Source organism: Falco rusticolus, chromosome 4, assembly GCF_015220075.1.
Source record: "Falco rusticolus isolate bFalRus1 chromosome 4, bFalRus1.pri, whole genome shotgun sequence".
NCBI classification, from domain to species: Eukaryota; Metazoa; Chordata; class Aves; order Falconiformes; family Falconidae; genus Falco; species Falco rusticolus.
In genome coordinates this window covers 69,514,383-69,533,845 of record NC_051190.1, presented here as the reverse complement: position 1 = coordinate 69,533,845, position 19,463 = coordinate 69,514,383, and the positions used below count along the sequence as shown (strand labels likewise).

At 37.1% G+C, this 19,463-nt stretch overlaps 1 protein-coding gene across 7 annotated transcripts in view; it reads right to left on the bottom strand.

Annotated features, from left to right (window-relative positions):
- Positions 1 to 19,463, bottom strand: part of ARHGAP21 (Rho GTPase activating protein 21) — a 118,944-nt gene that overhangs the window by 34,808 nt on the left and 64,673 nt on the right. For all 7 annotated transcript variants that reach the window (XM_037384894.1, XM_037384896.1, XM_037384895.1 and 4 more), the window contains 3 exons: positions 15,474 to 15,566; positions 11,466 to 11,544; positions 4,984 to 5,038 (listed from right to left, as the gene is read on the bottom strand). In XM_037384894.1, the coding sequence (XP_037240791.1) occupies positions 4,984 to 5,038; positions 11,466 to 11,544; positions 15,474 to 15,566 (227 nt within the window). The remainder of the gene's footprint in view (positions 1 to 4,983; positions 5,039 to 11,465; positions 11,545 to 15,473; positions 15,567 to 19,463) is intronic.

The window sequence follows — 19,463 nt, the reverse complement described above, 5'->3', positions numbered from 1 at the left end:
CAGAAAAGACATGCTTCAATCGACTTTCGGTTGCTTTCCTGGTCATTCCTATCTGGGATTTTTTTGTTCCCCTACTACCTGTGACAAGAGAAACATTTCTGTTCAAACATGGTCAACTTTCAGTTAGCAAAACACAGTTTCATGGTCTGTAATTTTAAGGAAAGATTAAGATGCAAATGAAAAGATACACGAAGAGGGAACTAAACGTATTTTATTAGATATTAGGAAGAAATTCTTTACTGTGAGGCTGGTGAGACACTGGCACAGGTTGCCCAGAGAAGCTGTGGATGCCCCATCCCTGGCAGTGCTCAAGGCCAGGCTGGATGGGGCTTTGAGCAACCTGGTCTGGTGGAAGGTGTCCCTGCCCATGGCCGGGAGGTTGGAACTGGATGATCTTTAAGGTCCCTTCCAGCCCAAACCATTCTGTGATTCTGTGACTCTTTTATCAAAAACATACAGTAGTAAAGAGCCCTCTTTTACTTCCATATCTACCATTATTTACAGAATGCCCAAGAAAATCTTTTTAAATAAAACTACACAGAGACCTCTCTGGTATGCTAAGGCATGTTTCAACAAATTTGTGCGCTACTAAAATTTAATGGTGACAACACCTACGACTAGAAGTAACCTACTATCTTTTGCAGCAATTCTTGAGGAAATTATTTTCTTTTAAACTTATTTGAAATGAAACTGCCAGAAGTAGGATAAAAGGAAAGAAACCTTTGAGTGGGTAGTGAAGGAAGTGCTAGAAAATGAAAGATGAAAAATCTGGATAACTTACCTACTGTGTTTTTCTATATACATGTAAACAAAGTCAATACGCATATTTAAAAATATTTACATGAAAGAAACACTATGTATGAACATTAATATGCTACATTGTAAGTAACCTTCCAAAGGAAGGGTTCCAATGTATGTAGATCATATTAAAGATGCAATTTTTAAAAGAGTGATATTTTCAAGTGCCTGATACTTAGAAATTCCGTGACTTGTAAGCTATGTTCTTCTTCACATACACAGGGAATGATTAGCAAACACATAAATTCCAATATGAACATACCTTGAAAAAAATGGTCCAAAATTCACACTAAGGACACCCTAACATATACACCTTAGACATTACAAAGTCTATTGACAAGAGTCATAACAAGGCTCATCTGTAAACAGCTTAGCAATTTCCATTTTATTCTCTTGGGAGCACCTTTACATTCAATATTTTCTGTGTAGCACATAAAGCTTTTGAATGACTTAAAAGCGTCACAATTTTAACAACTTACTAGTATTAAATTTTTTATTCAAAGGCTACAAAACAGCAATGATTCCATTAAATACACTTGAGAAAAGGAACTGTCTGAAGCTGACCTAAATATGTCTTCCCATTTGTATGAAGTCAGCATACTAAAATCTACAAGATGCCAAAATTTTATCAAAAAAGGTTGAGACTGTTACAGAAATTGTATATAGGTACATCAAATTTGAAACACTGAGGAGAACATAATATAGTAATAATCCTCCTCATGGTCTCAAAATGTTTATATACTTACAAATGTTTCCGAATTATCAAGAGATTATTTTAAGTAAACTAATCTCAAATTTGAGGAGGAGCATGAGAAAACCCAACACATTTGTAGCTGTCTAGAGTTCAATCTTTTGTCATGGACCTCTAGAGATGTTTTAAATATCCTTTCCCCAGTCCCCAAAGCGACATTTCCAAGATCGTGCCAGTGAACGAACTAACTGATACTGCTTCCAGTAATGGCAGATTTCACATGTAATTAATTCCCTTCTCAGCAAGCAGTGTGCACATGCCACACAGGGTGAGGACCTATGGACTGGACCGCTTCATTGTTCCCATTGATGAATAGTTTTAAAGCCCTGTTTTCAGGAAATTCAACATACCAAGAGGTTCACAGACATATATGGATATTTCTGAAGACTAAACTCAAGGTTTATAAGTAGCAAAGGACAGAAATAAAGCACGGTGCTCTTTATGTAGTTAACCTAGCAATCAGTTACCACCACATGTACTTGGCAGTCTATTCCTATAAAACTTACCACAACCAGCATCATTCCTGAATATAACAAAACTATTTTAACCTCACTGTGGTATATAAATCTCTCATTAGTTCCTACAATATCTAGTAGTGCTTCGAGTTCTTTTATTTTTACAGCGTACCAGTATTTAACATCAACAGTTTACAACTGATACCATCTGAAGATATTTACAGGGCAATTTATGACATATGCAAAGAAAACAACTAAAATTGTTAACATACTATAATAACTTACGTAACACAAATTCATTGACAAAACTATGCTTTTCTTCTATTAATACCTATTAATTATACCTCTATTAATACTGTACCTTACTATTTATTGTTCACTTTGCACTTATACTGACACTACAGAGATTATAGTTATCACTTATATAAACTGTACTTCACTCAGGAATAAGTATTTGCTCTGAGGTTTTTATTTTACTTAGATATAAGATTTCCACAAAAGCTAATACAGCATTACTCATGAAGATACAAACAAAAAAAATGTATGCTATTTCTCAGGTGGAACAAAAAGTTAATGTCTTTCCACAGGGAGTAAAAGGAATAACATTCTATGCTGTTACTCTGAAAATATTTTAAAAGTGAGGGTTCAGCTTTGAATAGGGCAAAGTTCTTCATCAAATCTTGCCATTAGAACAGTAGGTCCTAACATCTAAAAGCTGAAGATTAATAAACACCATCTTCAGTCAAATGAAAAAGTCTATGTCATTCCTCTGAAGTTACAGTGGTGCACTGTACCTCAAAAGTCTGCTAATTACTATTTTAGAAGTGATAATATTTTTCATCCTCTGTGGCAGCCTAAAAGGAAGAAAACTATGGGCCATAACATGCAACAGAAGTAGTCAGATGCAATCGATTTTTATCATCTGTTGCAACTCTGCCATGGAAGACTGACACCTGAACACACACATACTAAAATACTGACTAAAATGTGACAGAACCACATGAACAAACTGCAGCTATCAGAAGTCTTCTCCAATAGGCCTGAGTCCATGCAATGCAGACTACAGAAAATACTTGTCTCTTCATGGCTTTCTTTGGCAGATGCTATGTGGAACCGACAGTCCTCAAGACAAGCCACTTTTACCCAAACAAATGCATCATAGCTAACAGGAACATAAACTCCTCCATGTTATATTATAATCATGTACCAACCCAACAGCAAACAACTGTCAGAAGAAACTCATACAAGCCATAGAGACAATGCAAAGCATTTTTTGCAAAATGACTACTCCACCTCTCAAACCTTATCTTCTTTGTAGCTTCAACAGAGGAGCCTTGCATACAGAATTCACAACTCTACTACATCTTACAACTCAAAAGAAACTTTTTTTAATGATACTTGAAAATTATTCCCACACATATATCCAGGTGTTTTTTTTCCTGGGACTCCCACAGGCAGCTATTTTTTCTCTTACCTTTACCCCTCAGTCTCCTCCAGGAGAATGGAGAATGAGCTTGTTTTCTTTTTACTAATATCCTTCTCTAGCCCAAAGGCAACAATCACCTGACTTTCTTTCTATGCCCCCATTATCTCACCTGTTGATATAACCAGCTAAATTCCAATCGATTTTTTTTTCATCTATACTTCTTCTCAAGCTTGAGCTTTGTGTTTCATCAGCAAAGGCAATACGTGCCTAAGAGCTTCCCACCCAGCCAAATACAAACATTTAACTTTAAACCTACAAATCACACCTAGTCTAGATCCTTGGACTCTTATGGCTACAAGACTGCATTAGATGCACGTGGCCATTCACATAATTTAAAAGTTCAAACTATTCCTGCATTTCTAAATATTCACAATTCCAATTTAAAAAAGAAAAAAAAAGGAAAAAACCCAACAACTCTTCCCTAACACTTCCTCATACAATCAAAACTCACTCCCTGCCTCCAGCATTTTCTGTGCTACATTACTGAAATATTTCTTCACCAAATGTTCCCAAAATACCACTTCTATTCTAATATTCTTGGCTTGTTGGCCTAACTGGCTGAGTTCCTATACTAGCCTTTTATCTTTACCTTCAGCTCAACAGAGTTTGCTGGTATTTTTCTTTACCCACCAACTTGTCCTTTAACACTGGAAAACAGCTACTGAAACCCACAGGTTTTCCTTAACTGCTGTTGACAGTCAAGTCTTACTATTTCTGTGTGGATCAGAAAGTACAATTTTCCAACCACTAACCAGAAAGTCTAGCCTGCTTGTCATCTTCTCCTTTCCTCTACTTCCAATTAAAAAACCCAAACCCTAGAGCTTATCAATACAGTAGGTGTTTTTCTAATTCTTCACAACATGCATTACACACATCGTATTTTATTCACAGATCTTTTGGATTTAGAGACACGAAATGGGAGATGAATTATCTCACTATAGATGCAGCACTCAGTTCAAACTGAGAACCTATAGGCACTAGTGTCATGAAATATTTACATCAGTTACAATTAAAAAATTTGGTAACAGCTTTCAGAACATTCATCACCTTGCTTCCCTCCTGGAAATCCACTGGCAATTACTGAGTTATTAACAAAAGCAAATTTTAAGTGCCATACCCTCTTTTTTAAATTCAAAGTTAGTAAAGATTCCCAACTTCTTTAGAATTAGACAACTTTAACTTCAAGAAAGCAACCCAATTCATAAATTCTAACCATAAGGAAACAATCCAAAATATAATAAAAATACAAGCACTATTCTAAGATATTTTTTTTTTAACAAGATGATGGAAATATCATGTGAAGAAGGTATGCTCCCCTATGTCTGGATTCCTCTGAAATTTCAGGGATGGCAAGCAAGTAAGAAAATATCTAAGGAGTGACAGAGAGATAAATGTTAACTTTAATTATTTGCTGGTAGCACAGTTCAAAGACTTTGCAATCAACATCTTTCATTAGTCAACATACTGTCTGAATGCAAGCTTCATAAACATACCAACTGAAGGATGTCCTCGTCTTTTGGCATAACGCTAAGTTCCAATATGCTGTCACTGAAACAAGTAGAAAAAAACCCACACATTAGCAAAGATTTTTAAATTCTTTTTACAAAGATGATCCATTAACTTACATAGACCAAAACCATTCAAGAATTCTCACACTCAGCTACTCTGCCACATTACCTTACACAACAGAAATAAACACTGATTTCCATTAGAGTCTTAGCAAATAAAGAGTAGAACAGAAATCTGACTGAAGAGTACATCTGTGTTACCAGCAAAACCAGTATACTAAGCTAACACATGGTCTTTTGTCAGTTTTGGCTCTCCTCCCACCCGCCCCAAGTCCTAAGGTACATTAGTTGTTTGGAGCTTCTCAGACAAGACCAGGTGGCAAATCTGTGAATCCAAGTTAAACCTTTCCTCTCTCTTCCTTTTAAAACTAAAGTCGATTATCAGTCTTTAACATTGCTGAGGAAATATCATGACCACCACATCATGTGAAAAGTGGGGCAGCAGCAAGGCAAGCACTAGCTTACACCTTTTGCTCCAGTCACCTCCTAGCAGGATCAATTTAACATATTTAGTCAGCTGGATGATATTTGAAATATGGATAAAAATGCTTGCTATTTATAAGTGCTGAGTTTGTCAGTCTGACTTGCTAAAACCAAAAGCAACAGCAGCTTAAGGATCCAGGAATCCACATAGTTCAATCAATAAAATTTAAATGCAGGCAAAATGAGGGCACCGAATGTACAACGTACCAGTTATCCAGACTCAAATATTGTAAAACAGTGAAACTTGCAGTTAGTATCTGACAGAAAAAAGTATTTTTACAAGGAAGAGAGAAGTATATGCTTGTAACATTGGATACAGAACAGCTGGAATTCATGATCTTGTTCGAGACAGAGAAATACTCTGTTCACATTTATCGAATGTAAACTGGAACAGGTACAGAGAAGGGCTACAAATGAGATTGCTTGTACAGACTATTTTAACAAGGCTCAAAAAAGAGAAGAAAATTGAGAGATTATGACTTATTTAGAAATTTCATGTAACATATCACAAGAAGAAAGGATATTTAAACAAACTGAGACATACCAGCACAAGAAAAAAAAAGCATATAATCTAACTGGGTATATCAGACTAGAAATTAGCTTATCTGTACTGGTTAGTACAATGCATTTGCTGAGAAAAGACAAAACCAGCAGAGAGACTGGCCACCAACTTCAGGGCACAGAGAACAGTCAGAACACTCTTCAGAACACTCAACTGCATTGAGAAGAACCACTTCAGTTTCTGCAGAAAGGAAATAATCTTCTCAAACATGAAATGTGTGATCTATTATGCTTTCTTATATGAAAAATGTTTTTATTTTGTGGTTCCTTTTCCATTTGTTAGCAACCACAGACATAAGGCTGCATTCCATAATTGCAGAGTAAGGGTATTTGGTTTCACAATCTTCTTAAACCATTATTCATTTTGAAAAAGACTGTTCTCCCAGCAGCATAAATCACTTCAGTTTTAAAACCAAAGATCAGCAGTGATAGATGTAAGTTTTTCTTTTTACACAGCTAAGAAAAAATTAAGTCTTCAAAAGCCTTTCAGAGACTTTGCAGAATACTGAATTCTAAGAAACACAAAAGTATTAACTTGTTTATGTGCATTGACAATAGCATTTCCCATTTTGCCTGAATGCATAAACAGCAGAACTATTGACAATGATTCTTTAAAAGTAGTGTCATCAGGAGCTGACTTTTGCCTGAACTCCTTTGTATGGATATAAACTATTTATCAGTTGTATAACAAAAGAGAATATGAAAGGAGTATCATAGCTTGAGGCATTTCCAATGGAGTCTTCAGATTTCATTTCTGTGTGTGGGTAGCATGTATATGTAAAATCTATTAGGCACCTTACAGTTTCATAATAATCAACACTTATCTGCAGAATGAAGACTGGGGAAGTAAAAAAATATGATGAATCGCATTGTTCCCCTTCAAGTACTTTTTATATAAAGGACTATCATTTCACACAGAATAAACCATTCTCCTATATAAAAAAAAAAAAAGGCACAAAATATTTGAAGAACATGATTAAATCTGTTTACACAGTCTAATACCATTTTTAGTAGCTATTCAAAAGAGGAAAGGGTTCCGTTCAGGAACAGTATTTTATGTATCATTTAAATAACTACTATTCTATTCCAGTTTGTCTGCAGAACCTTCTGGTGACAATTTGGTTCTTCCTACTTTACATTTTGTGAAGTGCTCTCAATGTTTTTCAATTCTCATATCAGAAACAAAAAGTTTTACGGAATACTTTTGGTATATTTTATTATATAATGTGCTTGCAAGTTATGAACTAGAAAGAATTAATAAGAACCACCACACACAAAGTGGCCATTTACACAAAAATATTAGATAGATTATTGTGAATTCTCAGAGATATCTACCATGCAAATTACTTTCATGACATAATTTGAATTAATTTTAAATTTGACTCAAACTAAAACACTAATCAGACTATCTTTTGATGCATCATTTTGTATTAACAACACAGATTCAGTAGCTAAACTACATTTTTAAGTAATCCAAACACTTTCATGAAGAATTTGCAAACAGAATAGACACAGACATTCAAATTCCCCCATTTTTTTAAAAAAAGCTGGGAATCAGAATCCATTTCTTATTTAGAACCATAAATAATATACAGAGTTTACATTAGTAGTCAACAATATTCAAGTTAATTATGTAAACAGATGAGAGTAAATTCTTAATAGACCAAACTAACAACTATTAGTAAAAAGCAGGAAATCTAGACTTAAAAGTGATCTCATGACTAATCTTACAGGATACAGTTTTTTCTAGAAACTCTTTTGAGGTGTGCCCCTCACCTTCCAGAGGAAATTATCAGTGTAAGTTTAGCTTTGCTACCTCCAACTAGAGCAGAAGAGATAATGTTCTAGACACAGCTTGAATTTTTTCTGAGAACAATACAAAACATGGCTGAATTATATCCCATCCGTAAGTCCCACTGGAATGTATAGGGATCATTTCATTTAAGGCAGCTAAGTTCTGATGTCTACAGCATTATCTAATGTAATGAGGGCAAACACCTACAACTGAACAACTTGCTAGAAAAGTAATGAGTAGCTATGGAAATGGAGCTGCAGGAATAAGCAAATTCAAAAATCAGTAAGTCCAAACTGAGTTTCATTGTAAAACAACTGAACAGCGAGTGGGGAGGAAGTCTCTCTTTGAGGTCAGAGAAGACAAAATGTGTTGCATCCTTAAAAACTGCTCAGAAGATGATCGGAAAAAAGACAAAAGAATCACCATTTACAGTCTAGCAGTATGTTTGAAAGAGTAATTAAAATGCCTAGAAAATCCTTATGCAATATACTGAGACTATAAATGAAACTGTCCTTAATGAATACAGGAGATTTCAACTGACAACTTAGCCTTTCAAAAGGTCTTTCAGCAAGTTGCTTGCACAAAGCCTACAAAAAGAAACTCAGGTGTGCTGGATGAAAGATTTGCTAAGACACAAAACAGAGCACGAACTTCATCACTGGGTATTTTTAATATGAAGAGTTTAAGTGAACTTGTGCAAGACCAATCTATCATCAATTCTGATACATTAGAAGGCTGTGCTGATACACCACAAGGCTGCGCTGCCATTCAGCGAGACCCGGGCAGGCCAGAGAGCTGGGCAGAGAGGAACCTCCTGAAGTTCAACAAGGGCAGGTGTAGGGTCCTGCAGGTGGGGAGCAGTAACCCCACGCACCAGCGCAGGCTGGGGCTGACCTGCTGGAAGGCAGCTCTGCGGGGAAGGGCCTGGCAGCCCTGCTGGACACCAAGGTGCCCGTCAGCCAGCAGTGTGCCCGTGGGGCCGAGAAGGCCAGTGGTACCCTGGGGGGCATTAGGGGCAACGTGGCCAGCAGGTCAAGGGAGGTGACCCCCCCTCTGCTGTGCCCTGGTGAGGCCGCATCTGGAGTGCTGTGTCCGGTTCTGGGCTCCCCAGTACAAGAGAGACAGGGAACTGCTGGGGAGGCTCCAGCCGAGGGCTGCAAAGATGATGAGGGGACTGGAACGTGTCCCTGATGAGGAAAGGCTGAGAGAGCTGGGCCGGTTCAGCCTGGAGAAGACCGAAAGGGGATCTTACTAGATCTCACCGATGCACCCAAATACCTTAGGGGCAGGTGTCCAGGGGCTGGGGCCAGGCTCGTTCAGTGGTGCCCGGCGACAGGACAAGGGGCAACGGGCACAAACCGCAACAGAGGGAGTTCCGTCTGAATATGGGGAGGGACTTGTTTAGCTTGAGGTTACAGAGCACCGGAACAGGCTGCCCAGAGAGGCTGTGGGGTCTCCTTCTGGATGTGATTTTGTGCAACCTCCTCTAGATGAACCTGCTTTAGCAGGGGGTTGGACTAGATGATCTCCAGAAGTCCCTTCCAACCTCAACCGTTCAAGAACTATTAAATCAAGTGATGCAGATAAAACCTTTGGTTCAGTGAGTTCCTAAGCTAAAGATTTCTAGAAAGTGGCTAGTGCTACCTGACAAAATACCACTCTATTTTCAGTGTTTTCATAGTCTTCTCCTAAGAATCCATTACTGGATACTATCAGAGAGGACACCAACAGAAACAGACCATCAGTCTGACCAAGGATGGCTATGCTGATGCAAGAACAGCATACTAAAGCAAGCAGCATGCACCATAACATAATTTTACTTGCCATCAAATGACAGCACAAGAAATAAAATGCTTTGTGCAAAACAAACTGCTCTGAGCTCAAAAATACTGTTTCCAAGCAAAGAATTAAGAGAGCTCATTTTTAGTGGCATATGAAGCACTGCCTGTAAGCTGCAAGGAAGATACACCTGATGTGGAGTCTGAGCTCTCTTTTACGGGTCAGAATTAATATTTATCTGCTTATCTTGGGAGGCTCAGCTGAAGACCTCCTGATGTTTATACCTCCTTGTATAAAACACTCAGGGTCACACATGACCTTTTGTTAGATCTTCTGTGATGTGCAGGTCTGGCTCAAGACAACAAGTTGTTCTCCTGTAATTAAACATAGCATCCCTTCATCTTCTCTGCACACATGGAAAGCAGGGGGACAGATGCAGCAGTGTGCTATACCATTCCTGGTTGTACTAGATAATCACTGATAAAGGCCTTGTTCAGGTGTTCCTGGTTTATCCACAGTGGCAAGCATTGCACTCTGCTGGGACAGTTTGCTACCTACTCATGGGGCTGAAAATAACTTTGTTCACAGGCAGACCTACAGTTAAGAATCTTTGTGTAGATCACTGGAAGATGTGATTGGTCTCTCCCTTTTTTGGATTAAGGTAAGAAATTAAATTGACTGATATACCTCCTGGGCTTGTAATGTCCCATGTCCAGGTATGAACAATTGTACAAAGTGCTGTCCATACAAATACAAAATGAAAAAAAATGGTACATGGGTAGTGTTCTCTCCAATAAAGGTTATTTAAAAAAAAAAAAAAAAAAAGGGCAGATTTCACCTTTCCAGCTTTGGTATAGAAAGTACTAATGACACAAAATGCATTTCAGTCTATCTTGCCTGTCGTACCTTTCAAAACTCAGTTTTGTTGTATTAAAAACAAAAAAAAGCGCACCTCGGAGGTATGTATTTCAAATGAAATCCTGAATAAAAACTCTAATGAAATAGGAAGATCAAGATCTTATTTTTCCTACTTGTAACTGCAAGCACATCTAAGTCTTAATGCATGAAGATTCACTAAAAATAGAATGTGACACGCGAGATGTATTTAGAAAACATTCTTCCATGCTGATCATAATATATCTTTCTTCCACATAACTCATTATTATACTGGAAACTTGTTGCTACAGAACAGAAATTGACACCAAGAAAACTGTAAAAATTAAGGCAGAAACGAGACATGAAAATGAGTATCCAGATTCAGGTATGGACGTGATTTAACAAGCCCTTGTGAGTTGCAGGAGCAGTAAATATTACTATTTCCTCAACTCTGTGCAAGGTTCATAAATGTGCTGCAAAACATAGGAAAGCCAAGATGTACTGCAGATATTTTGCAGGTGTGCACTAGCATCAAATTTTTCCTTTACCAGATATGCTGATTTCTAGTTATCAGATCTCATAAGCAAAGTAGATTTTTCTGATTTTCCTTTTAAATTGACACGTGTGGTATATGTACACCTAATCTGCCTATTTTAAGTTCAGAAAGCCTTCCTCTATAACACTGTGTGATTCGCTCACAAGGGACAAGCACTGACATAGACTGTAGCACAATTTAGCACACACATTCTCAAATCTGTCAGTGTTCAGTAAATACACAGAAACAGAAATGTTAAAAGTGAGAGTGTATTAAGGAACATTTAAAAATATGATGACTTTTTCAGAACCACCATAAGTGGTTATTTCCTGCTTAGTATACAAAAAAATGTGTGACACATAAATACTAGTATCTTACCTGTTCTGTATTAAAGCAATGACTTGAGAATATGTCTTCCCAATAACACTTTCTCCATTGACTTTTATAATTCTGTCACCTGGAAAGGTAAAAGTTATACCTTAATTTAATTTGTCTAGACCTTTTTTTTTGTAATTTTTATTTTTTACTTCTGTACCTCACAATAATTAAGATCACCAGTAAGTTAAATTCAAGGTTAGTCTTCTTTAAAAATGAAAAAAGAAGAAAGTGAGAGATGCACAATACAACTACATGTAACCATATACAGGATGACCAAGTTTCTACTTTTTTCTCAGAACATATTCAGATGTAGTATATTATTCTAAGCTTCCAAATGAATCACGCACAGAAACAAAAACACAAGCAGGTGTAAGCTATACTAGAGGCTCACTTAATTGTCCCATCTTCAAAATTAAGTTTTTGATGTATTGTAGCACATATTGAGAACTCTGCCCAATTCTTACGCGGATTATAAGTGGTCATTTCATTCTAGCACTTAACCTCAAAATAAAACCAAACCTTAACTCAGAACACTGCCAAGTGTAGCCATACACATCTCCTTTAAATAACAGCAAATACTGCAATTTTGTACTTCTTCCCTCTGAGAAATAAGGAATATTTTGAAAGGCTCCAGTTTCTTGCTTCCTCAGAATAATCTGAGTTGTGTCCAAGACATTACTGGCTCTTCAATGCATCATGGACAGTGCAAAGAGTTGTTATCCATATAGACCAATCTTTAGACCTAACATCATTTTTGTTAGATTTTTCCAAATAGTTTGTTGCACCTTCCTCATTAAGAGTTTCATATACTCTCATAAAGTAACTGGCAAATATATCATGTAGAACTGTTTTCAGCTTTTAATGAAAACTCCATCCTGTTCCTTCATGAAAAATGGTATTTATTTCACCTCTGATCAGAAGAGCAGAAAGGTATCTTGAATTTACTGATGACGAGAAAAGTTTCTATGTGATTACAGGTAGGGAGCTTTAGAAAACTATTGGGGAAAGAAGAACTAAAAGAAAGGACCTTTGCAAAGCGAGCCAAAGGGAATGGTTTTATCATCACCACTTTAAAGGCTGAAAGGCCTTTTTGTGTTTCTGGTGTGATCAAATCAAAGCAAGGAAAAAGCTGTTCGCTCTGAACACTCAGCATGACTGGGTGGCAGTAATACTCTTAAATGTTCATGCACTGTGGAGGTTCCCTGTACAGAACCCAGGGATTTCTGAACTTACCAAGCCACGTGGATCTGCAACTTTTTTTAATTTGGTCTGCATACACAATCTAACATCATACAAATAATTTGGTATGATATTTTCAACTTTATTATAAAGTTTACACACACCCTTGCATCAGCTGGTTACCACCCTTTTCCTCGCTTGAAAGAACTCTTGGAGTTTTGTCTCTTGCTTCCTAAACCATGAAAGAAAGGTTGGTGGCAACATTTAATGGCTGTTAGCAATCCACATGATGGATAGCAAACCCTATCCCACTGTTGCATACACACAAGACACCTTATCTAATTAGGCTGAGAAACAGGACTTTCATGACAACAAAGTTGAGATGCTCAGTATCACACTGAAATAAATCCTTTCCAAAAGTTGCAGGAAAAAGAAATGCTATAGTTTCCACCAAAAATTATTCTTATTTACAAGCTCTGAACCATCCCCTTCTAGGCTGTATGGCAAGACTTCCGCAGGAACACACCAGATCCTTTCTCTGGAACTTAAAAGTTACTTTCTTCCAGGGTTTCAGAACTTGTCCACAGATGTGTGTCTTTACTCAGAATCCCCACTAAAACCCTGTGATAAGGAATATCTTTAATGTAGCTCATATCATCTTATCTACTCTTGCGCAGTTTTTACTTTTTGAGAAAACAGACTAGGTTACACACAGCAGCAAAACAAGTCTACTTGAAGCATGCATTCAGAGAACCTGCCAAAAAAAACTCAGGTGGGACAAATGGCAGAACTGGTTACATGAAAGAAGTGGGTGCAAGCAACTGCAAAATACAACTTTGCTCAGTTTCAGGTACATATAGAGGGAAAGGCCTGCACCTGTACTGCAAAAAAGGATATAGAAGCATGAAGGCTTTTTCTAAATAGCTCTCTATCAATCTGGTGGCCCATTGAATACCTTTGGTCAAACTAGAAATTAATCTGAATGTGCTCAAATCATGTCCCTTTCCACACACATTTTAGTTCTTTATATTCCTGCATATACATAAATGACTGCATGAAGATCAAGACATGGGAAATGTGGATCTGCTGTGGCTGTCTCTATCTCAATATTTCTAATCTTTACGTTTGGAACTCACAGATATGTTCTGGTTTAATGAAATGTCTCATTAGTTAAATATGGCAAGCATGATCTTTCTAGATCTAACATGATTTTACAGGAGTATTAAAAAATACTCAGAATGAACTGTCTTACGTTTGAGATATTGTAACCTATTCCTCAAATTTACAAGATTATTCCAAGCTTTCTGGTGAGTAGCAATCAGGTAAGCTCCTGAGACTGGACTCACTGATTCTGGGCGATGAAGCTTGTGTTGAGACTTTAGTATTACAAAGGACCATGCAAATGAAAGGTGAAATGCAAATGTGAAATAAGAATTGACAGACAAACATAACTACCTAAACTCATATTAGATTTTTGACTATTTTCTTTCCATTAGAATGACCATGAAACAAAGCCAAGTTGAATTTAAAAGAAAAAATACAGTTGATTCTACAAAATCAGAAATCTTTACAATGTCTGTATCAGATGTTAAGCAATCTACGTGGCCAATCGTTCCCTGAGTGTCTATAATATATAATTCCAAGATAAGAGATATAGTACAATATTTCACCCTAAACTTAAACAAGAAATAGTGGCATGACCTAATTAGATATAACTGCTATCAGCAATGTGTTTAAGAAGAATATTCTGGTACTTCAAAAATGTATTTTCTCATTTATTTTCTGTTCTTTATTCTGGGCTCCTAAAAAATCTCCTCTATGCCTAAAAATAAAATATTCTTTACAGATTTCATCTCTTTCAATTTGGCAAACACTGAGCAGAACAGAAATTAACACGGCTCTTCTGTACAACTTCAACATATGCTGCACCTCACCGAGCCAAACCATTGCTTTATATAATAGCATTAAAATAATTCCAAAGTAGCCTTCCTTGAATAATTACTGAAGGAGGAGTTAAAAAAAAAAAAGCCTTATATTGTACAAACAGGATCTAGTACTGTTTTTAAATTGCTGATCATTCTAGAATCTTTGTATTTCCTTAGGAAGAAACATACAAAAATTATTCTATTCCAGTCAAATTATGTACGTAACCATTTTCAACAGAAAATATCAACACCCCATTAATCACACAAACGCAATCCTTTCATGGAATGTATGTTTGTAGTGGTATCCATCTACGTAACTTACTGTTTTATCACTTGTAAGACCTCCCATTCTAATATACTCCCACCCCCCTTCAACACTTAAGTAAAGGTGTGACAAAATACCTGGCACTTCACAAAAACCATGTTTTCTGCTCTCCAGTCTGATTAAATCAAAGAACTGAAAATCTGGTAAGAAGAGATAGACTTTGATTGTTCCCATTTAATTTAAAGGAGGTGGAATACTTTAATAAGAACAAAAACCTGAATGTTTTGACATTATCAATTTGTCATAAAGCAAAGAAATAGAAGCTTATAGGTGTCATTTTCCTCCCTTTTCTTTCTCCTCACATATTTTATCATATATGACTTCCTAATTTTTTTTGAAGATAATAAAGCAAAAAGACCAAGACATTAATGCTTTAATATATTTCATACAGTACTTCCCGAGAGAACACAACAGTGCGTTTTGAGATGAAAAACACTGGAGGACAATTCAAAAGAGAGGTTTCAAACTTCTGAAGGAAAGAACAAGGTTTAAATGGAAGACAGAACTATATGTAGATGCTTAACTCATATTTTACATCATGTACACAAACACACTATTGGTGTTATAGAAGAACAGTACCTGTACACAGTCCAGCTTCAAAAGCAGGTCCACCCTCTTTAACTTGTTTAACGAATATGGTATCCATCGGCTCCAGCCTATTTCTTTGTTTTCCTGAGAAAGAAATAATTATTTCTTAATAGCATTTAATTATACTGCATTACAATGTTTTTACTTTAATAATTATTTTGGAATGTAATCCTGTGATGTTCATCATTACATTAAATACTCTATTTCAATTTGGGGTGAGAGAAGGAAAAGAGACTAGGAATCCTAGAGACAGCACTTCATTCAGCTACACTGAAGATCTTTTAGGTGTCTGGGGCAAAAAGGAAGAAGTAGGTGAGGAGAGAGAGAGATCTCGAACTTAAACTGACAAATACATCTCAGTAAGCTGTGATTTTTAGGTTCATTTCATCATCTCATGGCTACATCATCCTCATGCCGATGCCTACACTATTCAGTAAGAATTATCCCTTCCTCTTCTACACTGCTATCTGGCATAAGGTATAAAGCTAGACAAACTGAGTAAGGTGTAGTAGTGTAAACTGAAAAATACTATTTTTAAAGTCTTTCCTTAGAAGCAAAAAACCCCACACCATTGATTTACAGCCCTCATGGAACTGTAATGCTGATTTTCTAACAGCATTTTTCAAATGCTCCAAGAAGTCTAAGATTTATCAAAATTCAAAAACCAATGTACAATTCAAAGTAAATTATAACATCTGCATGTGCTGCATGTATTCATATATACATAACACAGAAGTTACTCTACAGTACCACAACACCCGTATCTTCTTGCCTTCTCAGTATACATTTAATTTCTATGCTTCCAGAAACGCAGGTACCTTGTGGCTTTCCATGCATGCTCCGAAATCTAAGTAATTCTTAGCTGATGGTATCCAACTGCTTCTGAATAGCAAGATGGGGGGAGTGCAGTAAAACAAAAAAAACCCAAACATCACACAACACACACAACCCAAACCCTCACAAACAAAACCTCAACACAAAAAACTCCACAGTTATACTGGAGGCTAAAATACAGTGATGCTGTCCTGAGCTCCATCTGTATGTAGCTGGAATAAGCCATTTTACAGCTTCTACACAGCTTCACCAGTGTAATTTTATGCCAGTGAGTGGGGGATCGAAAAAAAAAAAAAGCAAAACAGAACCACCACAACACAAACTCCCAAAACAAGCAAAAAAAGCCCCAAACAAACACAAAAAGCACCCAAAACCCCACACCTAAAAATAAAATCTGAAACTTTTATTTCTGGTCTGCCAGAACACTGCACTGAAGTTAATTTGTTCTACAGTTTTACCAGTCTCTTCTGACACCCCTGTCCTACATGTGCAAAACATGAGTGCTCACAGAACCAGTAGCAGAACCTCACAGGTTACAGTTGGACAAGCTTTTACCGTACCAGGGTTGGCTTGGTCTCTCCCAGCCCCTGTCACCAGTTACTACTCCTGTACCACGCTCTCAGCAGTGGAAATGCTACCTTTTGGAGGCTATGTGAGCCAGCCCAGGGAACTGACGTGGACTGAAAACAAGTCAGGTCTGAGTTCCAGTTTACTAGGAAACCTTGGTGGGTGGTAAAAACTACAGAAAACAAGGAACAGCAGGAGAGAATAAAGGGATTGCTTAAAACTGGCACTGCTGATGAAAGAAACACTCCTTGAAACTGGAGTATTAGGTTCTAATCACTTCTCTAATGACTAATCTTTGACCTAGGCACAAATGACATTGCTTTTGGACGTACTTTTGCTACAGCTTCAAATATCCCATGTGGCCATGTTTACCAACCTACAGTATTATTTATTGAATATAAATAATTACTCCCCATGCCCCTTTTTTGGTTCAGCTTCCATTGTGAGGAAAAGCTCATTACTTGAAGCATTTCAATTAACTACACAAAACCAGACTTCCCTCCAACTCTGATTCACATTTTACCAATACAAGTTTAGCCCAGTGCCTTCATTCTCAGATCCTCAGTGTCCAGCCATTTTACCACAAAACAGTTCAACAGAACACTTACTCAAATGGCTCTAATAGCCTTGCTCAAAATAACTCCAGGTGGATACAGAATAATCAGAAAGTTGATTTGATAGAATCAGATGATTGCTATGTCCAAAGCACCCAAATTATAAATCAAGAAACTCCAGCTGGCAACTCAGTCCCCAAATACTTTAAAATTTGATTAGCAGACCACAGCTACAAGACACACAAAATGCTCTTTATGAACCAAAGCTACTATCTGTCATTTTTAATCTGCCAATTTAAATAGACACTGAACTGGCTCTCATCCTTTAAAAGGCCGGAGTGTTTCAGCAAGTTTAGACAAGCTCCAAGAATAATTTACCCAGATGCCATAAGCAAAAGGTGGCTTCAGCCACTTCCAAGAGTGAGGCTGGAAGGAGGAAGACCACCAAACATCCTTATCGGTGTTACCACTGAGATTGCCACACAATCTCGAAAGTGACAAGAAAAATAAAAATAATGCACCTCCCATGACACATCTAATTTGTAACACTTAATATCTGATACTTACAACCCAACACCAAGGAGCTACCTCAGCTTCCTTTAGAAAATGCTCATCAAAAAATGTTAGTGGCCTACTACTAGTTTGCCTAACACTCAAATGCTACTTGATCCCTTGTCCATACCTGAACACACAAAGCAAGAGGTCAAACCTATAAGGTTACTCCCACTCAATATCCAACATAGAATACCTTTGATACACTTCCCCACTTCTGAGTAAGAGGGGACAACTGTACGAATTTATGGCCTTCAGTCTCTGAAGGCTTCTCTGAACATTCTGATTTCTGAGCAGCCTGTCAACTACACCAATATAAGCACTCACTTCAGGCTTTTACAGCTATTTTATGGACCAGTTCAGAAAGCTGATTATCCGCTAGACTTGGTTCTTTCTCCTACATGCAAAAGGAGGCTATGTTGAACAGTCCTTCTTTTTCCTCAAAAGATGAACCCCAACCCTAAAGATAAGGATCAATTTAGGAATAAAAAATTTGGATGACAGGTTTAAAATGTTGTTTACATTTGCAGGTTAATTTTACAGCTCAGTAATATCCAAATACAAGTAAAGACAAGAAGAAAACCTAGCATACCCAAGCTTTGGTAGACGAATATATGCTCTTTATTTCTCCTTTGTCTTTTACACACTTGGATACAAACCAAATCTTTTTTCCGTCAGTAACATATAAATGAACTTCCTTGAATATATAGCCTCAAAGTGTATGTTTATATTTTGAGTTAGAAGCTCAAACAAAATTAAACAATGTTTTCAGACAGTAGCAGCCAAGGATACTTTATCCAGACCAGCTCTTGGGGAATAAATCTTGTAGATACGCACTCAATCATTACAGAAATAAATGCCAAGTAAAATGGAAAATCTAGTAACTTACTTCACGTCTCAAAATTTAACAATCAGTACATTTCAATTTAATTGTGCCTAAATCTCCAGTGGGTCCTGTCTGCACCCAATCATCAGGTAAAAGCAAGATGCTGTCAAAAACTGAGTCTAAACTTCCCTCCTTCCAAAATCACCCTCTAGAGCAGATTATCACACTGGAATTTTGACAGTAAGTTCTCCAGCTCTGCACTACATAGTGTCAGACTGGATTCACAATTTTCCTTTCTAATATTGGAAAGCCTAATTTTCTGGAACATGCCAACAATTCTTTACAAGGTGATACAACAAAGAACAGTAAAGCAGCTCACACTACTAGTCTGTCAGACATACACCCTTTATTTTCCAGTGCTCATTACTGTACATCACTTTGCCTCCTCCCTTCTCCATACGTTTGTAAACGTTATAACTGAGCATTACATTGCAAGCTACTACCAAGTAAGACAGTTTCTCCCAAATCTTCAACTGCAATGAAAAACAAGACATCATACACAAAGAACAGGTGAAAGTGTGAGCTTCCAGGTACACACTCACACTGTGCAAGGAAGCATCACAGATGAAAAGCACAACTTCTGTGAAC